This window comes from Gopherus evgoodei, chromosome 12 (genome assembly GCF_007399415.2).
Source record: "Gopherus evgoodei ecotype Sinaloan lineage chromosome 12, rGopEvg1_v1.p, whole genome shotgun sequence".
In the NCBI taxonomy this organism is placed as follows: Eukaryota; Metazoa; Chordata; order Testudines; family Testudinidae; genus Gopherus; species Gopherus evgoodei.
Genome location: NC_044333.1, coordinates 14,524,354 through 14,544,055, shown reverse-complemented (window position 1 = coordinate 14,544,055; position 19,702 = coordinate 14,524,354). Strand labels below are relative to the sequence as shown.

The following is a 19,702-nucleotide window of genomic DNA, read 5'->3' as shown; positions in this document are numbered from 1 at the left end:
CCACACATTTCAAGGCAAACAGTAGAAACCACAGAAGCTTTACTGAACCACTTTTGAGTTGATGCATCATGTGACTACTTACAAGTTTGGCAAAATAACTAATTGACATCACAAAGTAAATACTGCTTAAATAAACGAGAAATATGAGAATGGGCTGCATCCCATATTTTCTTTGACTGTGACTAAGCTGTGTGCATGCAACTTTCTGTAGTTTTGCATAGATATTTTATTTTTATGAACGTATTGGTGTAATTGTCATTGAGCTATCTGTTTGCATGGGTAACACTTTTTAATGATTAATAATGCTTCATTTTTCTTCTTACTTCATCTTTTATGTTTCTTTTTTCTTTTTAACCCAGATTCTTCAAAGCCACAAATACTCCATGGTTCTCTTAATATCGGAGGCTGGTCAAGCAAGTGGTCTCTCTTGGCTTGAGGAGTGAGAATCCTCTTTTTCCGGGTCTGAGTTATTGACAGAATCAGTTTGAGGAAAAATTTGTGATTGACAGCTATGTTTCAGATAACAAAACATTTAAGCAAGCTGATGTTTGCCACAGTAGGTAAGTGGAGAAATCAGTTTTCTGTAATTGTGATATTTTTAATTTGTAAACTAGTGGGACGGGCAGTGTTTGATTCCAAGATCATAATTTATTTTTTCCAGATTAAGTTAAATAACGTTGAAAATAAAATACCATTAATCTGTGTATTGTAAAACCTTATGCTATAATTTAGCCTGTTCGTAGTACTTCTTAACCAATTAACTCTTCATTATTCAGAAAAGTTCTTTGTATATTTAGTAATAGTTGACTGTTAAATTCTAGAAGTATGGGTTTTCAACTTGATTGACAGATGGGAAGAGAGGTTTTTGAATCTCTGAGGGGATCTCAGATTTGTTTCTGTTGTAATATGAAATCGCAGTATAAGAAGAAAATCTAAAGGAAACTTCTGTGGATATTCTTGTACAAAATTCATACACATCACCTAAGACAGTAGAGGACAGGTTAGAGGATGTTTCAGACGGGTGTCAAACTGTTTTAGACACAACCAGTTTCTCTTTTTGCATCAATTAGAAATCAATTTTTAGGGTTCAAGAATTCCTAATGTAAAACAGCCTGTAAGTAGGCTAGGCATACTTCAGTCTACCAACTTTAGAATGAGTTTACAAAGTTATTAAACGAGAAAAGAAAGGCAGATATTGCAGCATGTATATCAAGAGTGTGTACTAAATACAGTTTTAACATGAAGTTACCAGCTTATGGCAAACAGTTATCCTGATAACTGTGTTGTGCATTGTTTGGAAGATACAACTCATTTTCCATGTAAAATTAAGAACACTGCTTCACTAATAAATTTGTGAGTGTACGTTAATGAAAGATCTCCTGAGAAACTTTCCTGAGAAGGCTTGTATTTAACAGAATTTAAGGCCACTCTATCTGCCTAGGAAAAGAATCATGTTTTTGTATGAGGAAATCTATTAAAGCATATTGATATAGAATGCAAATCCACTTATTTTCCCCCCTTTTCCTTCCGACGCAGCATTGGGGAAGGGGGATGGTATGCTTCATTGTTTTTTCTCTCTTCCAGGGATCCCAGAAGCTTTTACTTCTCCCCTCACCCCTCCCCTTCCCTGCAGTGTGTTTGCACATTTGGTGCCTCTTCTAGGCTCTGTGGGCTCCACTCCCCGCTATGTCCAATGGGGGATTGGAGCATGACTGTCGAGTAAGTGCACTTCCCCCAATTCAGCAATATTACTTCATATTGGCAAATACATCTGTTAAGCCCTGGTGTGTAATCACAGCAACCTTTGGCTTCCCCTTCTGCTGTCAGCTGAATAGTTTAATGTATAAGTAATGGCAAGTTTAAACACGTTTTGTTCAGTCTTGAAAATTATCATACTTTTTATATTCAGTACTTATAAACAGTTATAAAAATTTTAAAATTCCAGCACACAATCTGTCTACATCTCTATTGCAGTGATGGTCCTTCTACCTTTCAATTTGTCGTTTTCCAGTCATATTAAAAAAATAAAATAAAAACAAACAAACTTATCTTAGGTAAGTGAGCAAACAGAAATTTGCAAAATTGCTTTAAAAATCTTCCATATTTATGAATACATGGAGATTCTCATGTTTCCCAAGTGATCTGTGCCATAGATGTATTCAGTAGCTGAATTATCAGATGCTAAGATATGACCTTGAAGTGTGATTGTGATTGGTCTTTTGTTACTGTGTTTTACTTTCAGGTCGCTAATGATAATGAGCTACCTATTTTGGGGTAGGCATCACCCTGAGTTACTTGACTCTTCACAAAGGATATGCACTCTTAATTCATGGGTAAGGATTCTTCTGATTTTTGACTTTTGTCATTTTGTCAAGTATCTTACAGAATGAAAAAAATTCAGTAGGAACATTTCACTTTCAACAATTTATTTTGCAGATTCTTCTGAGTTACTCAGAAAGTTAACGTCATAGCGTCATCTAAGAGTTTGTATTAGCTTGTAATTTTGATCCTATTTTGACTAATAAAAGCACATTTTAGGAACAGAATAATCTCTTAACAAGTATCAGTATCTTAACTCGGCTACCCCATGTTGATGATTTTTAGAGCTAGAGGAACTGAATGATTAAGTTTATGTATATATTCAAAAGTTGATCTATAAGACTACTTTTATGGAGTATAAAATAAACCTATTCTTACTCTGGGAAAATAGTGTGCATTTTCAATGTAGAGTTTTCAGGTGGATGGAGATTCTATTCAACAGAAGAGGTCTTTTATACACTTTCATCCTCCAGGCAAAGAGGGAAAGACTGAGAACTTCATGAGTCTTTGTTTTTATTTTGATACACTCTTTAATGCTTTGAACAAATATCATCTGAAACATACTGCATGCATATTTTCATTCACTTATTAAGCAGCATACACCTGCATATAATAGTAAAATATCCAACTTTAGAGAGAATCTGAGATGCTTTTCAAATGGATACCCATATTCAATTTTTGTTGTTTTTCTCTAAACAAACATCCACCATTTTCATATGTAAGAGACTGGTCATGTTATACTGGATTTAAAAAGAACACACACAACTTTTCAGCATATTATGAAGGCACCATTTGCAACTCCATGTTTGAGGCTGAATTAAGTAGCAGTGATTCTACCCCTTAGTGTATATATAATACTGTGTATATACTCCCCAATATTTCAGCACTTTTTGAATATACAATAATGTTCTGAGAATTTACAAATAAATCCATTAATTTGAGTTAAAATTTATTTTAAAATAGGTTCTGTAAGAACTGTAGCAACTGGCCTCAAAGCTCTTTTATCCCTAATGATGTCAGTAACACATCTTCAACTTCCATTCTAGCTAAAACTAAAATGTGTGTATGCTTCATAGATTGCATTTGAAGGGATAGTTTTTGGATTAATAGTAATTTTTTGCCATATTCTTCGTAACCAAAAGTTTCTTGTTCAGCAGAGGCTGACAAATGATCTGCTACAGAGAATTCCATAAAGTGCCATCTTAAAATTACTGCCATGTCTGATTTTTCTCAGTTGGACTGAGGTCAAGCTGCACTCAGCAGAAAAGATAGTGGCCCTCTCTGCTATTAGGGGTCACTATCTTCCCTGTTTTGGGAAGCTTAGCTTTACTCACATTGAGAGTAATAAAAGATGTGTCCTCTTTCCAAAAGGCCATTTTTTGTGTAATTATCTGAAGTACGATATCATCTGTCAGTCTCTGCGGACTGAAGCTAAGTTATGAAGAATGTCAGACATTTATCATTAATCCTAAATTTTGCTGTCAAAAAGCTACCTGTTGCACCAGATGATGTCAGCAGAGAAAATAGGGCAGAAGGGAAAAACTAGGGCTTCAGAGTACAGGGGGTTGTGAGGAGTGCAGGATGGAGCAGTGACTTTGGGTGTGATGTGCAGGGTATGCTTTGTGCTGCAGGGAGTTGTAAATCCATCTCAACTAGCCAGCACACTTTGACTACTTTGTGCTGCTCCATAGAAGCATAAAGCAGCCACGGCATCCTGGTGAATGTTCCTAAAAGTTACCTTTTTTTTTTCTTTTTTTCTTAAATTAATGAATTAATTTATTTTAAAGCATTAAGGTTGATTCTTTCATTCTTCATATTACAGGAAATATCCCATGTAAACATTTTTCTTTTGGGGTTTGAATTCAGTGTTCATATCTGAAATTTTTAATTAAAAAGTAAATTCCCACACACAAATTGTATATTCGCTTAATCTTTGTATATGTGATATAAGGATGATGTAATATTCCAAAGTACGCATTATAAATGGAGAAAAACCTGTGTTAATGTATATCTGGACATTTTCAATTTAGTCTTAAAGTATGGAAATGCAGAGGTGGGATAACCAAGTAACCTAACTTTGCCCTGTAATTATGTCATGAAGGGGGGAAAAATCAGTTGAATCTGTCTGACTACAGATGATAAAATGCTTTAGTCATAATATATGGTTATTGCATGGTGTTGTAGCAGGGCAGAGTTTATCTAGCAGTGGGATAACCTAACTGCATTTCTGTACCTTAACACATTAACAACATATTAACACATCTTAGCATAAGATTTCATTTTAACTCTGAATTTCCATGGTGTAGAATATGTTTCAGGGACAGTTATGCCATCCCGGTTGTTTTTTTGTAAGTGTACAATACCTGTATATACACTCAACCTTCAGTCCATGTTAGCATAATTTTTCTCTGGAAACAAAAGAGCAATAACTTAAAATTCTAGTTCTTCAAATGAAGAGAACCTTAACTAAGATGAAAATAACAAAAAATAAGAATGTGAATGAGCTCTGTTCCTGGAGAGAGAATGTCTGGATTTAGTTCTATTATGCAAGAGAAAACCACAAAAGCTTTTAAAATATCAGTTTATTCCTGCACATATAATTTAGATTCATCTTTGCTATTGTCTACATCTCTGGTATTGTATGCTTTTTGTCCAACCAGTGGCTAAGGCAGTGGTTCTCAACCTTCATTCATTTGTGGACCCCTTAAAAAATTTCTAATAGAGGTGTGGACCTGTGTGGAAATCTTAGATATAGCCTTCTGACTCCCAGGGTCTGGGGACCACAGTTGAGAACCACTGGACAAAGGGATTTGGTAATCAAGAACGTACATAGCACATGAAAATGTGTCATTTAACTTAGTAAGATATAACAAGAATACCTCTGCACTTTCTTTGGCAAACCTCTGCCCAGTTAGAAGCAAGTCTCTTCTACTGTTTTGTAGGACAATTCTTAAGTCTAAGAAAATTAACTTTTTATTCTTTCCCCCCCAGTCAACTTCAGCTCTTCTGCTATCATGCTTTCCGCCTGGTTTCCACTACTGCCACATTTGCTCATCACAATGAAATGAATTTTTTTCTATATGCAGAAAGGCTTTCTCTGAATTTAGAGCTAGAATCCTGTTTTTTGTAAAAACTTTCAAGAGTTGAATGGATCAGGGTCAAATTTCTTTGCAATTAGAATAGAATGAGTCAAGAAGTTCCCTCCCTGCTAGACAGGTAAAGGTGCATATGTATTTTGTGTATAATATATAAACTTTTCCTTAATGTGATCTTTTATAGTCTTAGAGAAATAAACCAACTCCCATCTTTTACAAGCATTTTGAATTTTGTTGCATCATGTCCGTAACTGAGCTTTCTTTTTTTAACCCTCTTTGGCCTTCTGAATGGACACTAACCCTAAAGTGGATGTCTCAAATTTCCACATGAAAGCAGTCACTGATGATTGAGGTTTTATCACTTCTGGCAGGAAGTGGTTGTACTTTTCAACAATCTGCCCTCTCAGTGTGGAGCAGTGATTTATTTACAATAGACAAAAGTGATGACATTGTGTTTGGATATTGAGCTGAATGTTTACTTGACATCTACTAGCCAAAGGACTGAGCCTACTAATCAGGAAGAATAATAGCTCCTTTGTCCCCAAAACCCACTGCCTCTTCAGTTAAAGAAATCTAACTGCTCCGTAGTCTTTATTATCCCTTATCCTTGAATTCACTGAAAATCTCTCTCTTTTTAATTAAATAAACTTGTTTTACTTTTTTTATCTAAAAAAAAAGTCTGTATAGTGTCCTGTATAGTCTGTATAGTGTCCTGTATTTAATTGTGACGCTGTCCATCAACTTTCCATTTAATAAATGTTTAAAAGCATAACATCCTGCCTCTTGCCTTTTTACACTCTTTTCCTTCTTGGTTTCACTCTTTTTTCATTCTCCCCTCCCCCCATCTTTTCTCTTTTTTTTCTTTTTCTTTTTTCCCGTATTTCACCACTGTTTTCCTCTTCATTCTATTTCCTGCCACCGCGCCTTCCCCCAACAGCCTCTCTAGCTTTTATGTCTATTTCTTTGCTAATTCATTCCATTAATCCTTAATCCCATCCTTTCTCACACACTTTCTTACAGAATTTACAGGACACTTAAATCAGAGAGCTACACATACCAACCAAAGACTGATCAGGGGCAATGCCAGGTAAAAAGCCAAGCTTCCACAACTGCTGGGAAAATGGTAGTCACTGTTTTTCTACCAGATTTCCAGCCATCCATATACCCTGCTTAGGATGTCTAGCTTTTCATAGCTTCTGACTAGTTGGGGTATGAGTCATTTGAATCCTAACCACTAACCCCTTTGACTGATGTAATGAAGAAAGTGTACCCTATCTCTGCGTTAGCCCTTCCTTCTCTTCTCTGTGAGGTATGCGTGTGAAGAACTGTTACTTTACCACAACTTCAGTCTAGTCTGGATCCTACTGCTTTGTTTTGATATTTGCCACCTCTTACTGCGCACAGCTTTCTTTACAAGCAGCAGACTGAAACTGTCCTCCTCATTACCAGTTTTATTGCTGATCAAATGGTTCTGAAAATCAGCAGTGAAAACTAACCTAAACTGCAGTGAAAATATGGCCAAGTGCTGCAGAGGGACTGTGGACAGGCTGAGAGGAACAGCACTGCATTGCTTTGTACTCTGTTTTTAATGGGAAAATTTTGTAGTGGTTTTATTTTCTTGACAACTAAGGGTTAACACACTCAATTGATTTTAAATGGAAGCTCAGGTTGTGCAGAAATTTATGGCATCGCCACCCCCACCTAAGATATTTTTCTGCTCACTTTAGGACCTATTTGAAGGAGCCTTTTTTTTTTTTTTTAATCTGAGGGTTTAATCTCTGATTTGAAGTAGATCTCTTATGCATTACTAAAACCTGAATAGATTAAAGGTTAGGTACTTTGTTGAATGGCCAGTGATTGAGACAAAAAAGTAAGGGTGGGAGGTGGTTCCCATCACAGAGAATTTACAAATTACATTTCAGGTGTGATGTCATGACTGAAGATGTCCAATCATAGAATCAAAGCGTGTTTCATGAGAAAAGACGGGTTATTGCAGATAGTGTCCTGGTTAGTCATTTTAGGCAAAGTGGAGTAATTCTGGAATAAAGTTGCATTTGTTTCAGAACAGAGTATCCACTCAGAATTATTCTGGAATGGCTGTGCTGGTTAGTTTCCCCATGGAACTAAGTCCTAAATACCAAGCTTGTGAGATTGCAAGAAATGAGAGAAATCAAGTAAGAACAGGACACACATTGCTCATTGTATTTGTATTGTATTGCTTACACTGAAAAAAATTCTGGAACTATTTTAGATTAATTTGAATTAAAATGCCACTTCTTGATTTAAAAAATGAAACATAGTTGTGAGAAACCTGAAATGATGAATTTATCAAATGTACATTATACTAGCTAGTACGAGGTAATGATCTCTTAAAAAAAAAACCAACAAAAAAAAAACCCAAGAATGTATTCATCTTCTTGGCTGGTCACCACTTGTACCAGTGGCTTCATACAGGCAGTTCATTAATGTTTAAGTGTCCAAAACAGAAAAACCTCAACTTTATAAAAGTACCTTGCTATCTGAAACTTGTGATAAGATTTGGTTTTTTTCTTCAAATTAATATTAAACCTTGTGCAATAATGCACCATTATGGATAAGAATTAAAACCTATCAAGTCATGGAATTCAGTGAGGCTTCCAGATAAAATTTTACTTTGTCACAAAATTTTACATCTGAATATGCATAAGGGTGGCAAATTAGATTTGATCTGGAAGCCTCACCGAATTCAAGTTGCCTTAAATCTGGAAGTTATTTTCTTTCAAAACACTGAGTGATCATATGGTGCAGTAAACATATAGTTTTGCCAAAATGGAAGAAAAAGTTAAAGTAAAGCAACTTGGAGATAAAAGAACAGGTATCAATTCATTCTAACTGTATCTTACACATTCTGCCTGTTCAAGCTATTACTGCATTTGACATGCTGAAGGCTAGACTCCGTACTCTGTTTAATATGAGGTTATGCTAGAAGGACATCTTCCATAAGGGCTGCTTGGCTATGAAACTTGCGTCCCACTTGATCTTGCAGAATCTCTCTATTTGTTAACCCGGGCATACAGCCCTAAATATGAAGATTAGATTTCTAAACTCCTTCCTTTTACAATTTCCATGTAACTTATCTGTAACAGGTCGGCAGTGTTTCCTAACTCACTACCTTGTTAGCAGGGAGGGAGACAGACAGCTAAAACAGGCTAAGTAGTGCTAACACAGTGCTGCAGTTATATCAGTAGCCACATGTTTCTGACAGCAGGAGAAGGTTGGCAAAACAGTTTGGTTTGCACAGACACCAAAACAAGTTTGGAAAATGTCTTAGGGTATGGCTACACTTGAAACTTAAGTGCGAGTGTAGTCACAGCGCCAGCGCTGGGAGAGAGCTCTTCCAGTGCTGCACGTACTCCACATCCTCATGGGGTTTAGCTTGCAGCGCTGGGAGCCGCGCTCCCAGCGCTGCGGCACTGTTTACACTGGCGCTTTACAGCGCTGTATCTTGCAGCACTCAGGGGAGTGTTTTTTTCACACCCCTGAGCGAGAAAGTTGCAGCGCTGTAAAGCGCCAGTGTAGCCAAGGCCTTTGTGTGAATGGTAGTGTTCCAAAGCAGAATATCATTAAACTTTCCAAACAAATTTGCATTTGTGCTAAATTGAACATGGTGGATGGTAGATTTTTTTAATATATTTAGCACAAACCATGGCTAGCTTTATCTAACTACAGTTACAGCTTTTTGTGGGCTCTACCATGGAGTCTTACACAGTTTCTTCCTCAAAGGTGCATAGTGTTTAAGCATTCAGGTAGACAAAATATTGGTGTAAGTGGAGAACATCAGAACTGTCAACTACGTATGTGACCTGGGGGGACAATTTGTGCCCACTCATCCAATTGATGAAAGATAGTTGTTTGAGATTTGTGGAAATACAAAAGAACTATGTATGTGCAAGTAATACTTACTACAATATTTTGTATTTTCACTCTGATCTGTGGTCTGACATTCATTTGTAAACAATGGACTTCACTTTTTTTCTTCATTCCCTCTCTTTTTAAAGGGGAATTTAGTACTTGCCTAGATAATAATTGGAAATCAGAGGGATATATTTTCGTTTAAAACATTTTCACTTGTGCAGGCATTTAAAACTGATTTTATTTTTTTTTAAACATAAGAGTCCTTGATGGACAGACAGCTAATAAAATATAGTAAGCCTGCCCATTGATTTAATGGGTCTCCTCTGAACTAGACCTATTTACCACTAGCTACAGTACTTGTACGTTATACTTAATCAGACTTGATTATGTTCTCCTGCTTTAGTGTCTTCTCCTCCTCCTTGGTCAAAGGGGACGATACAATTTGTTTTATGCTATATGCCTATTAAAGTGGGAAATATGACTACTAGCAATGCTTTTAAAAATATGCTGTTTATTACACATTTTGCTTATCACAAATGAAGAGAAACATCAATCTTTATAATTTTTCACTTCAAAATACTGAAGTGTGTGCTACATTTTTCTGTTAGTATAAGTGATGTGAAATCTGGTAGAGCAGGGGTAGGCAACGTATGGCACACGTGCCGAAGGCAGCTTGCAAGCTGATTTTCAGTGGCACTCACACTGCCCGGTTTCTGGCCACCAGTGCGGGGGGCTCTGCATTTTAATTTATTTTAAATGAAGCTTCTTAAATCTTTTAAAAACCTTATTTACTTTACATACAAAAATAGTTTAGTTATATATTATAGACTTAGAGAAAGACACCTTCTAAAAACATTAAAATATATATTACTGGCACGCAAAACCTTAAATAGAGTGAATAAATGAAGACTTGGCACACCACTTCTGAAGGTTGCTGACTCCTATGGTAGAGGAAAGTATATTTAGCTTTTCTTCCAAAGCACAACTGATTAAAATGATGAAGAGAACATAGTCCCACCTTTATTTCCCTTTTCCTTTCCACTTATTTTTTGAAGATGTTCTGGTTCCTTGCATGTTCTTTTTATTTATGTGGGGAAATGCATGATTAGGGCTTGCTGATGTTGACATTGCCTAAAGAAGTAGACCAGCTAGAAATAGTGAAGTACCTCAGATATGTAAGGTCCATGTAGCAGTACAAACCCTAATTTACAAAATAATTGTGGGTTGAACAGTTTATAACATTGAATTATGATTTTGAGGTGTTCAGTTTGCAGAATGGTGCACTGCCTCATTTTCTTCTTGTCCTTCAAAACACTGCAGAGCGATTTTTAATGTATTGAACGCATCAGAATTTGAAGGCATGTCAACTTATTCTTTCTTAGCATCACTTTGTGATAAAGAAAAACTCCAAAATCAAGAAAACTCCAAAATATATCTTGATCTGGCTCCAAATGTTGGCTGTCATATCACTAAAAGAGAGCTGTTTGATATTGACGACACCATCAGAATTGTCTTGTCTTATGCTTTTAATCCTGTCAAATGGACAGATCTGTCTGATTAACCAGCATTAGAGCAGAACAGTGACTGTAATTGCAATTATTGACAAATATTTCTGGCAACTTGGAAGTTTAAATAACCTGATTTTAAATCGGCTGGGCAATAATTTTCACAGGGGGGCCACTCCATGAATTTTGGTAAGTCGTCATGGGCTGCACATTTCTACTCTATTAATGGAGGGCTTGCGGGGTCTGGGAGGGAGTTTGGGTGCAGGAGGGGGTTCTGAACTGGGGTTGGGATGCGGGTGGGGGTGCGAAGTGCAGGCTTTGGCTGGAAGGTGCTTACCACAGGCGGCTCCTGGCCGGCTGCTGCTGGCATGTCTCTGTGTGCCCCTTGGAGAGAGGGATGCAGCGGGTCTCTGTGCTGCCTGCACCCGCAAGCACTGCCCCTGCAGCTCCCATTGGCCAGTTTCCAGCCAATGGGAGCTGTGAGAACAGTGCTGGGGGCAGGGGCAGCGCATGGAGCTGTCTCTCTCCTCTGTCCCCCTGCCCCCCCCACAACCAGGGGCATGCAGAGACATGCCAGCAGCAACTGGCTGCTTCTGGGAGTGGCAGCATGCCTGCGTGCCCTGCTGTGTCATGGGATCTTTCGCGGCCCGGAGGTCGTGAGGGGGCAGAGGAAGCCAGACCGAAATGTTAGACAGGCTTGATTTGGCTCACAGGCCGTATTTAAATAGTAAACAAAATACATATACAGTTTTGAATGAATGGGGGAGAAGCCTTTTATGGCTCATTTCCATCATTTCGTGTATTTGGTATCAGTTCCTGTTCAGACTTCTTTGATACCTACACACACTATAGGGCTCTGTCCAGAAGGAAAATATTTTCAACCTTCTAGGATGTCCCTAGGAAGACCACAAAACTTGCTATGCAGAGGTCATATCCAGGGAGTCAGTCACTGGAGGAGAGAGCTTTGGAGGAGCATGGATAAGTTTTAGCAATGGTGGATTTCAAGAGTTAAATTTTTTTCTTCCATCTGAATGTTAGTGTTTGTTGTGTATGAGACAGGAAAGACTGTTAGAAGACCAATGCATATTTTAAAATGATTTCTTCAGGATTCTTGAAGACTAAGTTTTCTGATTATCTAGGAAGTCAAACTATCACATTATAGCAGTAATAGAACATATTTTCATTGAAGCTTGCATATTGGATGTTGTGTTGAACAGAAATATAAATATGTTGTATTTCAGGGGCCTTGTGACTAGCTCAGTTTTGCCAATTAACTTCTAGCCAATTCTGTTCTAAAGCTTGATGAGTTGCTCTTTTTCCTATAGCATATACATACTCTCTCCCCAAGATTTTCTTTATGGGTTCTATCCTGCCAGTGGTGATTGCGCTCTGTATTTGTTGATTTCAGTGGGAATTTGACCTCATGAAAAGAAAGTTTTGATTCCAAATACAGTAAAAGTTGTTTAATAGTTATGCCTTTGTGGATTCTACTGTGTCTTGGTTAAGTGGGTTTTAATGAAATTAATCTAAACATAACTTAATGTTTCTTGTAACTTGTTCTGTTCAGCTGAATAATAATTACCGTTTACCCACCTCTTATTTATATACAAAGGAACAGGTTTTCACAATTGCCTACACACAGTTTGCATGTATAAGTGCAGTAATTGTGCATATTATGCATGTGTTCGCTTCTAAAAATTGTAGTTTTTTTTAAAAGTCAAAATGAGTCTAATTGCTCACTTCTGTTTATATAAATATAAAGTAAAATTGACAGACTAATACCAAGAGGAGGAGGAAGTGAAAACTAAATAAAACAAAACTTCAGAAAAGTAAGTTTAAAGTCATTGCTCTTATTCTTTTTTCCCTAGGATATTTGTACAGTTTAAGACATACATTTCTTCAGAAGCACTAATGGCTGTTGACATGTATTGGATAATGTGGTGACCACTGGAAGTAATCTGTTGCTGCTCACTGCAGAGAGGCTAAATTGACTCCATTTGGAGTTCAGAGACGAAGCAGTGTTGACGTATCAAGATGACTGATCCTATGATGGATTTTTTTGATGATGCCAACCTTTTTAGCGAGACGTTGGAAGGTTTGTCGGATGATGCTTTTGTACAACCTGGACCTGTTTCACTTGTTGATGAATTGAATTTGGGGGCAGAATTTGAGCCTTTGCACATAGACTCATTGAACCATGTGCAAGATACTCAAACTCAACAAAAGATGAGCGAATTTGAGCAGTTAAATCAGTATGATTCACTGAAACTTCAAGTCAATCAGGCTTTCAGCAGCCCAGCTGACAGTGTTTTATCGCCACGCTCTCAATTTAATTGCTCACCAATCCATCCACAAAGCCAATCCAATGGAATGTTTCCTGATGTGGCTGATGGTAGTCCTATGTGGGGTCATCAAACTACCACAACTGTTCCAAATCAAAATGGGTCCCCTTTTCACCAAGGACATTCTCAGTCTATGCAGCAAAGTAAAAGTTTTGTAGCACACCATGACTTTGCCTTATTTCAGGCCAACGAACAACAGCATCAGTGTGCCTCACTACAGTCGCAACAAAGCAGAAACAACAACAATGCAGGGCAAGACGCTCTGAATCCACCAAAAAACTTTATGGAGGTTAACGTATCTGCTTCACGCAGAGTCAGTGTTACCCATTCACCTCAAATTGCTAATCCATCAACTTCACAGCAGCCTCTCTCTGTTCAACAGTTTTCTCAAAATGCCAGTGCTTCAATACATTTTTGTGGGAATCAAGAAGGAAACTTTGATGGACAATCTCCAGCTATGACTCCTTGCTCAGTTAATAATACACAGCAGTTTCCTTCTCCATATTCTTACTCTAATAGCCACATTTCTCCTACCAGCCTTCTACAGTCTTCTACCGCTCTTTCTACTAGCCAACAAACACAACCTTTATCTGATTATACTGGAAGTGATGCCTTTACATCTCAAACAGGGACCAAGCAAGAAACCACCGAGCACCTCTTGAATCCTAACACACCTTTGAATTCAAATAGTTTCCAAATGTTGCATTCAGCACATCCTCAGGGCAGCTTCAGTAGTTCAAAACTCTCTCCTGTGAACATTAATTTTCCAGCCTCTACGGGTTCTGCTTCTCAGATAAGCCATTTCGGTGATCCTATAGAAAGCAATGGTTTTTCATCTTTGGATGAGAACTTACTTCATCAAGTTGAGTCTCAAGCTGAACCATTTGCAGGACTTGATCCAGAGGACCTCCTTCAGGAAGACCTCCTACCCCAATTTGATGATTCAGCATTTGTTCAGGACACTTCAAGCCACATATTAGACCATGACCTAAACCACCATATTACCCCACAGCAAATAACACAGTCATCCGATAATGCTCGGACACAGTCTCAAAGTCAGATGCATCCCTGGCATTCTTCAGTTTCTAATCGGCATCTACAAGACAGAAATCGTGTAGTCTTGCAAGGGCAGGTATGTAGCCCTTTTTTTGGGAGGGTGTGGCGTAATTGCTCCAGTGAACTTTAATCATGTTGCTAAGTATTCATTCTTTGTCCACAGGTAACTCTAAAATCTCTGATCTGTTGTTGATCATTTATTAGTAAAGAAAAAGTAACTCTTCTATCCTTGAAAAGAAATTACAGCCTATATCCCTAGAAAAAAACAAACCCTAAATATAAACATTGGTTGTTACACTGAACACTTACATTTCATACTCCTATCTAAATGGATAAATCTCTCTAATTTAGCTTTCTTAAGTACTAAAATGGTTAATACAGAATTAGTTTTAGAAATACTACTACAGTATTGGCCTGGAACTAAGAACCTTATGTGTAACTGCTGCGGTCTACATCTTATTTTTGCTGCGGTAAGAATTTACTAATGTGTACTAGGTACAAATACACTTCAAGAAGTTATATGTAGTTTAGTTTTAATAAAAGAGATTGAAGTATAGCTTTAAGAGTCTGAGGGGCTATTTTTCTCACAGTATAATGCAGGTTTTTACTTTACTACCTACAGTGTAGCCAGAGTTGTATATGTTCCCTACTAGGTAAGTATTTGACTATGTTGAGTGAGTAGAAAGACAAGGAGCTGTCCTTAAAGCTGTAATGCTTGTTGAATTTTAGGAGAATGGAAAAAAATGCTGCTTCATTAAAAGCCTGAAGAACTAAGAAAAAAACTCCTTGTTTTACTTAACCTTTCAATACCAGAAATGCTAAATCCTGTGTTGTTGCCTTTTGTTGCTGATAGTTTCTGTGGAGGACACGAGAAGTGGATTAGCTTTCTTAGCTCTTAATTGAATGAGTGGCTGTGTTGAGTCTTTTTTAAAGTGATCTTCATTTTCACCTGTTTGTCAGTTGTGTGCTTATGTTAAATACGTGTTCGATGAAAATTACTGAGTAAAAATCATTTCCATCTTTGATTTTAGTCAGCTTCTTTGTTCTTGTGATTTCAAACATTTACTAGTTCTCAAGTTATCCATTCCAGTAAAACAAACACAGAAAACCAGGATAAGAAAGATCTGAATTCATGTAAATCAGTGCAATGCTGTCCTGTTAACCCAACGTTTTAGAAAACTCCACGCTCTAGCTTGTAGCACCAAAGGTGTGCACTCACCTCACCCCATTGAACTCAGAGGTGTGATCTTGAAAGGCTGTGAGCCATTTAAACTCAGATTCGTAAGGTCAGAAGGAACCACTATGATCTAGTCTGAACTCCTGCGTAACACAGGCCTACACCACACCCAATAACTTCTGCATCAAGCCCACAAGTTCTCTTTCAGCTACTGCATACCTTTTAGAAAGATATTCAGTCTTACTGGTGGTGAACCACTGCCTCACCATGTATGTTGGTCCAAAAGTTAATTATCGTCACTGGGTTTTTTGTGTGTTCTTATTTCTAGTTTGAATTTATCTAGGACTACGTTCAGCTTGCAACTGTTTAATCTCCTTATGCCTTTCTCTGTACTATCAGAAATCCCTTCCTCCTATAGCTGCTTGTAGACTGTGATCAAGTCACCTCTGCACCTTCTCATGGATATACTATAGATTGAGCTTTAATTTCTCCATATAAGGCATGTTTTGCACACCTTAAATCATTCTTGTAGCTCTCTTCTTAAAGCTTTCCAATTTAACATTTTTTTGAACATTTAACATCCTTTTTCATTCCAGTAATGGTTTCACTAATGCCATATATACAAGTGATACCACTTCCTTAATCCTACTTGATATTTGCCTACTTATACATTCAAGAATCCCATTTGCTCCTTTAGCTACAGCATTGCACTAGGAGCTTATGTTCAGCTGGTTACCTACCATAATCCCTTACCCCTCTTCTCAAGTCCTTTTAAGAATCCCTGTTTTTCCAGGATACAGTTCTCCATCTTATAAGTGTGACCTACATTCTTTGGTTTTTAAATGTATGACCTTGCTTTTGGCTATATTAAAAGATATGTTGTTCAAATGAGTTCACCTTACCAAGCAGTCCAAGTCAGTCTATGTAACTGACCTGTCCTTATCATTTACCACTTTATCAAGTTTTGTATCTTCTGCAGATATTTTACCATAATATTTTATATTCAAGATGTTGACTAGTATAAGGCTGAGAACAGATCCCTGCAAGACTCTAGTAGAAACACCCACTTTAGATGATGATTCCCTATTTACAGTAACTTTTTTGCAATCTTTTAGTTAACAAATTCTTAATCCATTGAATATGTGCTGCATTGGTTTTGTGCATAATGTAATGTTATCAGAATGGCATGTAGTGTTAACACAGTTACCGTGATAAACCAAACTTGTAATCTCCTTAAAAAAAAGTTTGACACTCACTTTCCATAAAACTGTGGTGATTGGCATTCAGAATACTACTATCCTTTTAATTCTCTGCTGATTGTCAGTGTAAGAATGGCCATACTAGGTCAGACCAATGGTCCATCTAGCCCAGTGTCCTGTCATCCAGGAGTGGCCATAGCCAGATGCTTCATACGGAATGAACAGAACAAGCAATCATTGAACAATCCATCCCCTGTTGTCCACTTCCAGCTTCTGGCAGTGAGAGGCTAGGGACACCCAGAGCATGGGATTGCATCCCTGACCATCTTGGCTTATAGTCATTGATGATCTATCCTCCATGAACTTACCTAGTTTTGTTTTTGAACCTCATTATAGTTTTGACTTCCACAACATCCCCTGGCAATGAGTTCCACAAGTCAATTGTGCATTGGGTAAAGAAGTACTTTCGTATGTTCTTTTTAAACCTGCTGCCTATTAATTTCATTTGATAATCCCTGGTTCTTGTGTTACGTGAAGGAGTAAATAATACTCCTTTGTTCACTTCCTCCACGTTCATGATTTTGTAGACCTGTATTCTATCCCCTCTCTTTTCCAAGCTGAAAAGTCTGTCCTTTTAATTTCTCCTCATATGGAAGCTTTTCCATACTCTGTCATTTTTGTTGCCCTTATCTATAGCTTTTCCAGTTCTAATTTATCTTTGTTGAGAAGGGGTGACCAGAACTGCATGCAGTATTGGAGCTGTGAGTTTATTATGGATTGATATAGTGGCATCGTTATATTTTTTTTCTTTTGATTCCTTTCCTAATGGTTCCTAACCTTCTATTAGCTGCTTTTTTTTTTTTTGACTGCCTTTGCACATTGAGCAGATATTTTCAGAGAACTATCCACAGTGACTCCAGGATCTTTGTTGAGTGGTAACAGTAGTGGGGATTGTTTTCCAATGTGCATAGAAAACATAATCCCTACTACTTTGCATTTATCAGCATTAAATTTCATGTGCTGTTTTGTTGCTAATCACCCAGTTTCATGAGATCCCCTGGTAACTCTTTGAAGTCTGGTTTGGATTTAACTATCTTGAGTAAGTTTGTATAGGCTTCCAATTTTGCCATCTTGTTGTTTACCCCTTTTTCCAGATCATTTATGAATATGTAGAACTGCACTGGTGCCAGTACAGATTCGTAGGAGGCACCACTATTTACTTCTCCCCAGCCACTATTTACCTTTGACCATATCAGCCTTAGGCATCTTTGTTTGTTTGAAAATTTTGATTAACATTATTAGCCATAAGCAATCTTTTTTTCCTCTTTAAAAAGAGAGAAAATAAATTAAATGTTAAAAAACCCTACATTCCAGCACTGTTATGAAATTAAATCAGAAAAGTAAGGAAGTGAAAAATCCTATGCCAATTTTAACTTGTCTGGACATAAAAATATGATGCGTGTACACTATAAGTAGTCAAGCAAATTAGGATGGCTTGATTTGGGAACATAGGAAAGTGCTATACTCGAACAGACCTGTGATCTGTTTAGTCAGCTATGTGGTTTCCCAGTGATGGCCAGTATTTCAGAAGAAGGAGCAAGTCTACATAACAGACAACTATGCAGTGACATGCCCGTAAGGGAAGTTTTGTTTTTTAACCTCAGGAGCTTAGTGACTGATGAGCATGAGGTTTGTTGTATAACACTTTCAGTTCCTTACTTTGTTGTGTTAAATGCATTATCTTAACACAGGTTTCTTTTGCATTTAATTATTTAACATGGAAGGAGGAAAATATATTTACTTAAGGAATGCATATACATCTCTCTTGTAATTTACTTTTTGTGGGAGCTCCCACAATAAAACACTAATTTACTTCAAGATTATTAGTTTGACGCTTAAAATAAAACTACACGTTAAACTGTGTCTTATTTTGGTTATTGCTGTCTGTACTCCTTGAAAAGAGGGACGGCACAAGAGCAGTCGTAAGGTTGAATGGTGATTCTTCTTCACTACTGAGTATTTGAGAGGGAGCAGTGTTTTAATTGGTACCGAGAGAGTTTTATTACTGTAGTGAAGACTGTATTAACTAAGCAGTTCCACGGCACTTTACCTTGAAATCACAAAAGAGTATCTGACAGGTCCATAGAACTTGAAATAAGCAAGCTTTATGTGGATTTAGTAAAGGAGAGTTGGAAAGTGAAGTCCATCCCCTGTCCTCATCTAGACATAAGGCTCTGACCCTGGCCCTCTCCTAAGCCACTATTACAACTTGTAAATTAGAATAACCACTTTGTGCGATTGTAGTGGGTTTTGGGGCCACTGAAATTCTTTAACTACAGATTCCTTGGCTTGTCCTCTAGTCTACCCCCTTGTAGTCTCTCTCTGCCACCCTAACAGAAACTCTCTTTGCAGTGTGCAGGAAGTACAGATTCCTGTGCATAGTAGGCCTGGGCTATCTACTATGTAGATGAAGTCATTAAGATTGCCATATGCTAGCCCTCTTTACCATGTGTGAATTTTACCCTATAAGGTTAGACACTTGTGGGGCTTCTCTGTACCACTAGGATTGAGAGGGATTTTGAAAAATATTGATGTAGTACTTACCTATTTCAGGTATTTACAAGGCACCTATTACCTTGATATCTAATCTGTTCTCATATTAGAGGAACTCAGTGAGTTGAAGCCTTCCAGTTACAGGGAATCTCTTTGGTAGGGGGAAAAGGTGCTCTCAGTGGCCTCTGAAATAACCCAAATCTATTAAAAGATAGAGCATGCAGTCTAACTCTTTACCTGATTGCCTGCAGTTGAGGGACAGAGACCTTGCACAGGTAATCTCTTTTTGTGTGACCGGGAATTTCCAGCTCAAACTACTGCAACAAAATTTTGCATCCTGTGTGCCCTTTTAATCCTGCGATCCCACGTTCACAGTGATACCCTCTGTGCATTAATGTGTTCCTTCCTGTTGATCGTATTCAAAGTGTAAAAAATTAGACATGAAGTATTGTCATGCTATGGAATTGCTTCTTATGTGTAGGAGATTCTGGTTCCTTTTTTCTTTTAAAAAAAATAAATCTAATTTACTTTATAAAAATAATGAACTTCCTCTCGCACTTTT

At 37.5% G+C, this 19,702-nt stretch overlaps 1 protein-coding gene across 8 annotated transcripts in view; it reads left to right on the top strand.

The window, feature by feature from the left end:
* The window catches only part of CHD9 (chromodomain helicase DNA binding protein 9), a 204,044-nt gene that overhangs the window by 9,297 nt on the left and 175,045 nt on the right, over positions 1-19,702 (top strand). For 6 of the 8 annotated variants that reach the window (XM_030581909.1, XM_030581904.1, XM_030581908.1 and 3 more), the window contains exons 2-5: positions 360-560; positions 1,585-1,719; positions 2,243-2,333; positions 12,682-14,287. In XM_030581909.1, the coding sequence (XP_030437769.1) occupies positions 12,848-14,287 (1,440 nt within the window). In that variant the 5' untranslated portion in view covers positions 360-560; positions 1,585-1,719; positions 2,243-2,333; positions 12,682-12,847. Of the gene's footprint in view, positions 1-359; positions 561-1,584; positions 1,720-2,242; positions 2,334-6,434; positions 6,502-12,681; positions 14,288-19,702 lie in introns of all 8 variants that reach the window. The other 2 variants (XM_030581903.1, XM_030581901.1) reach the window with 2 other exon arrangements.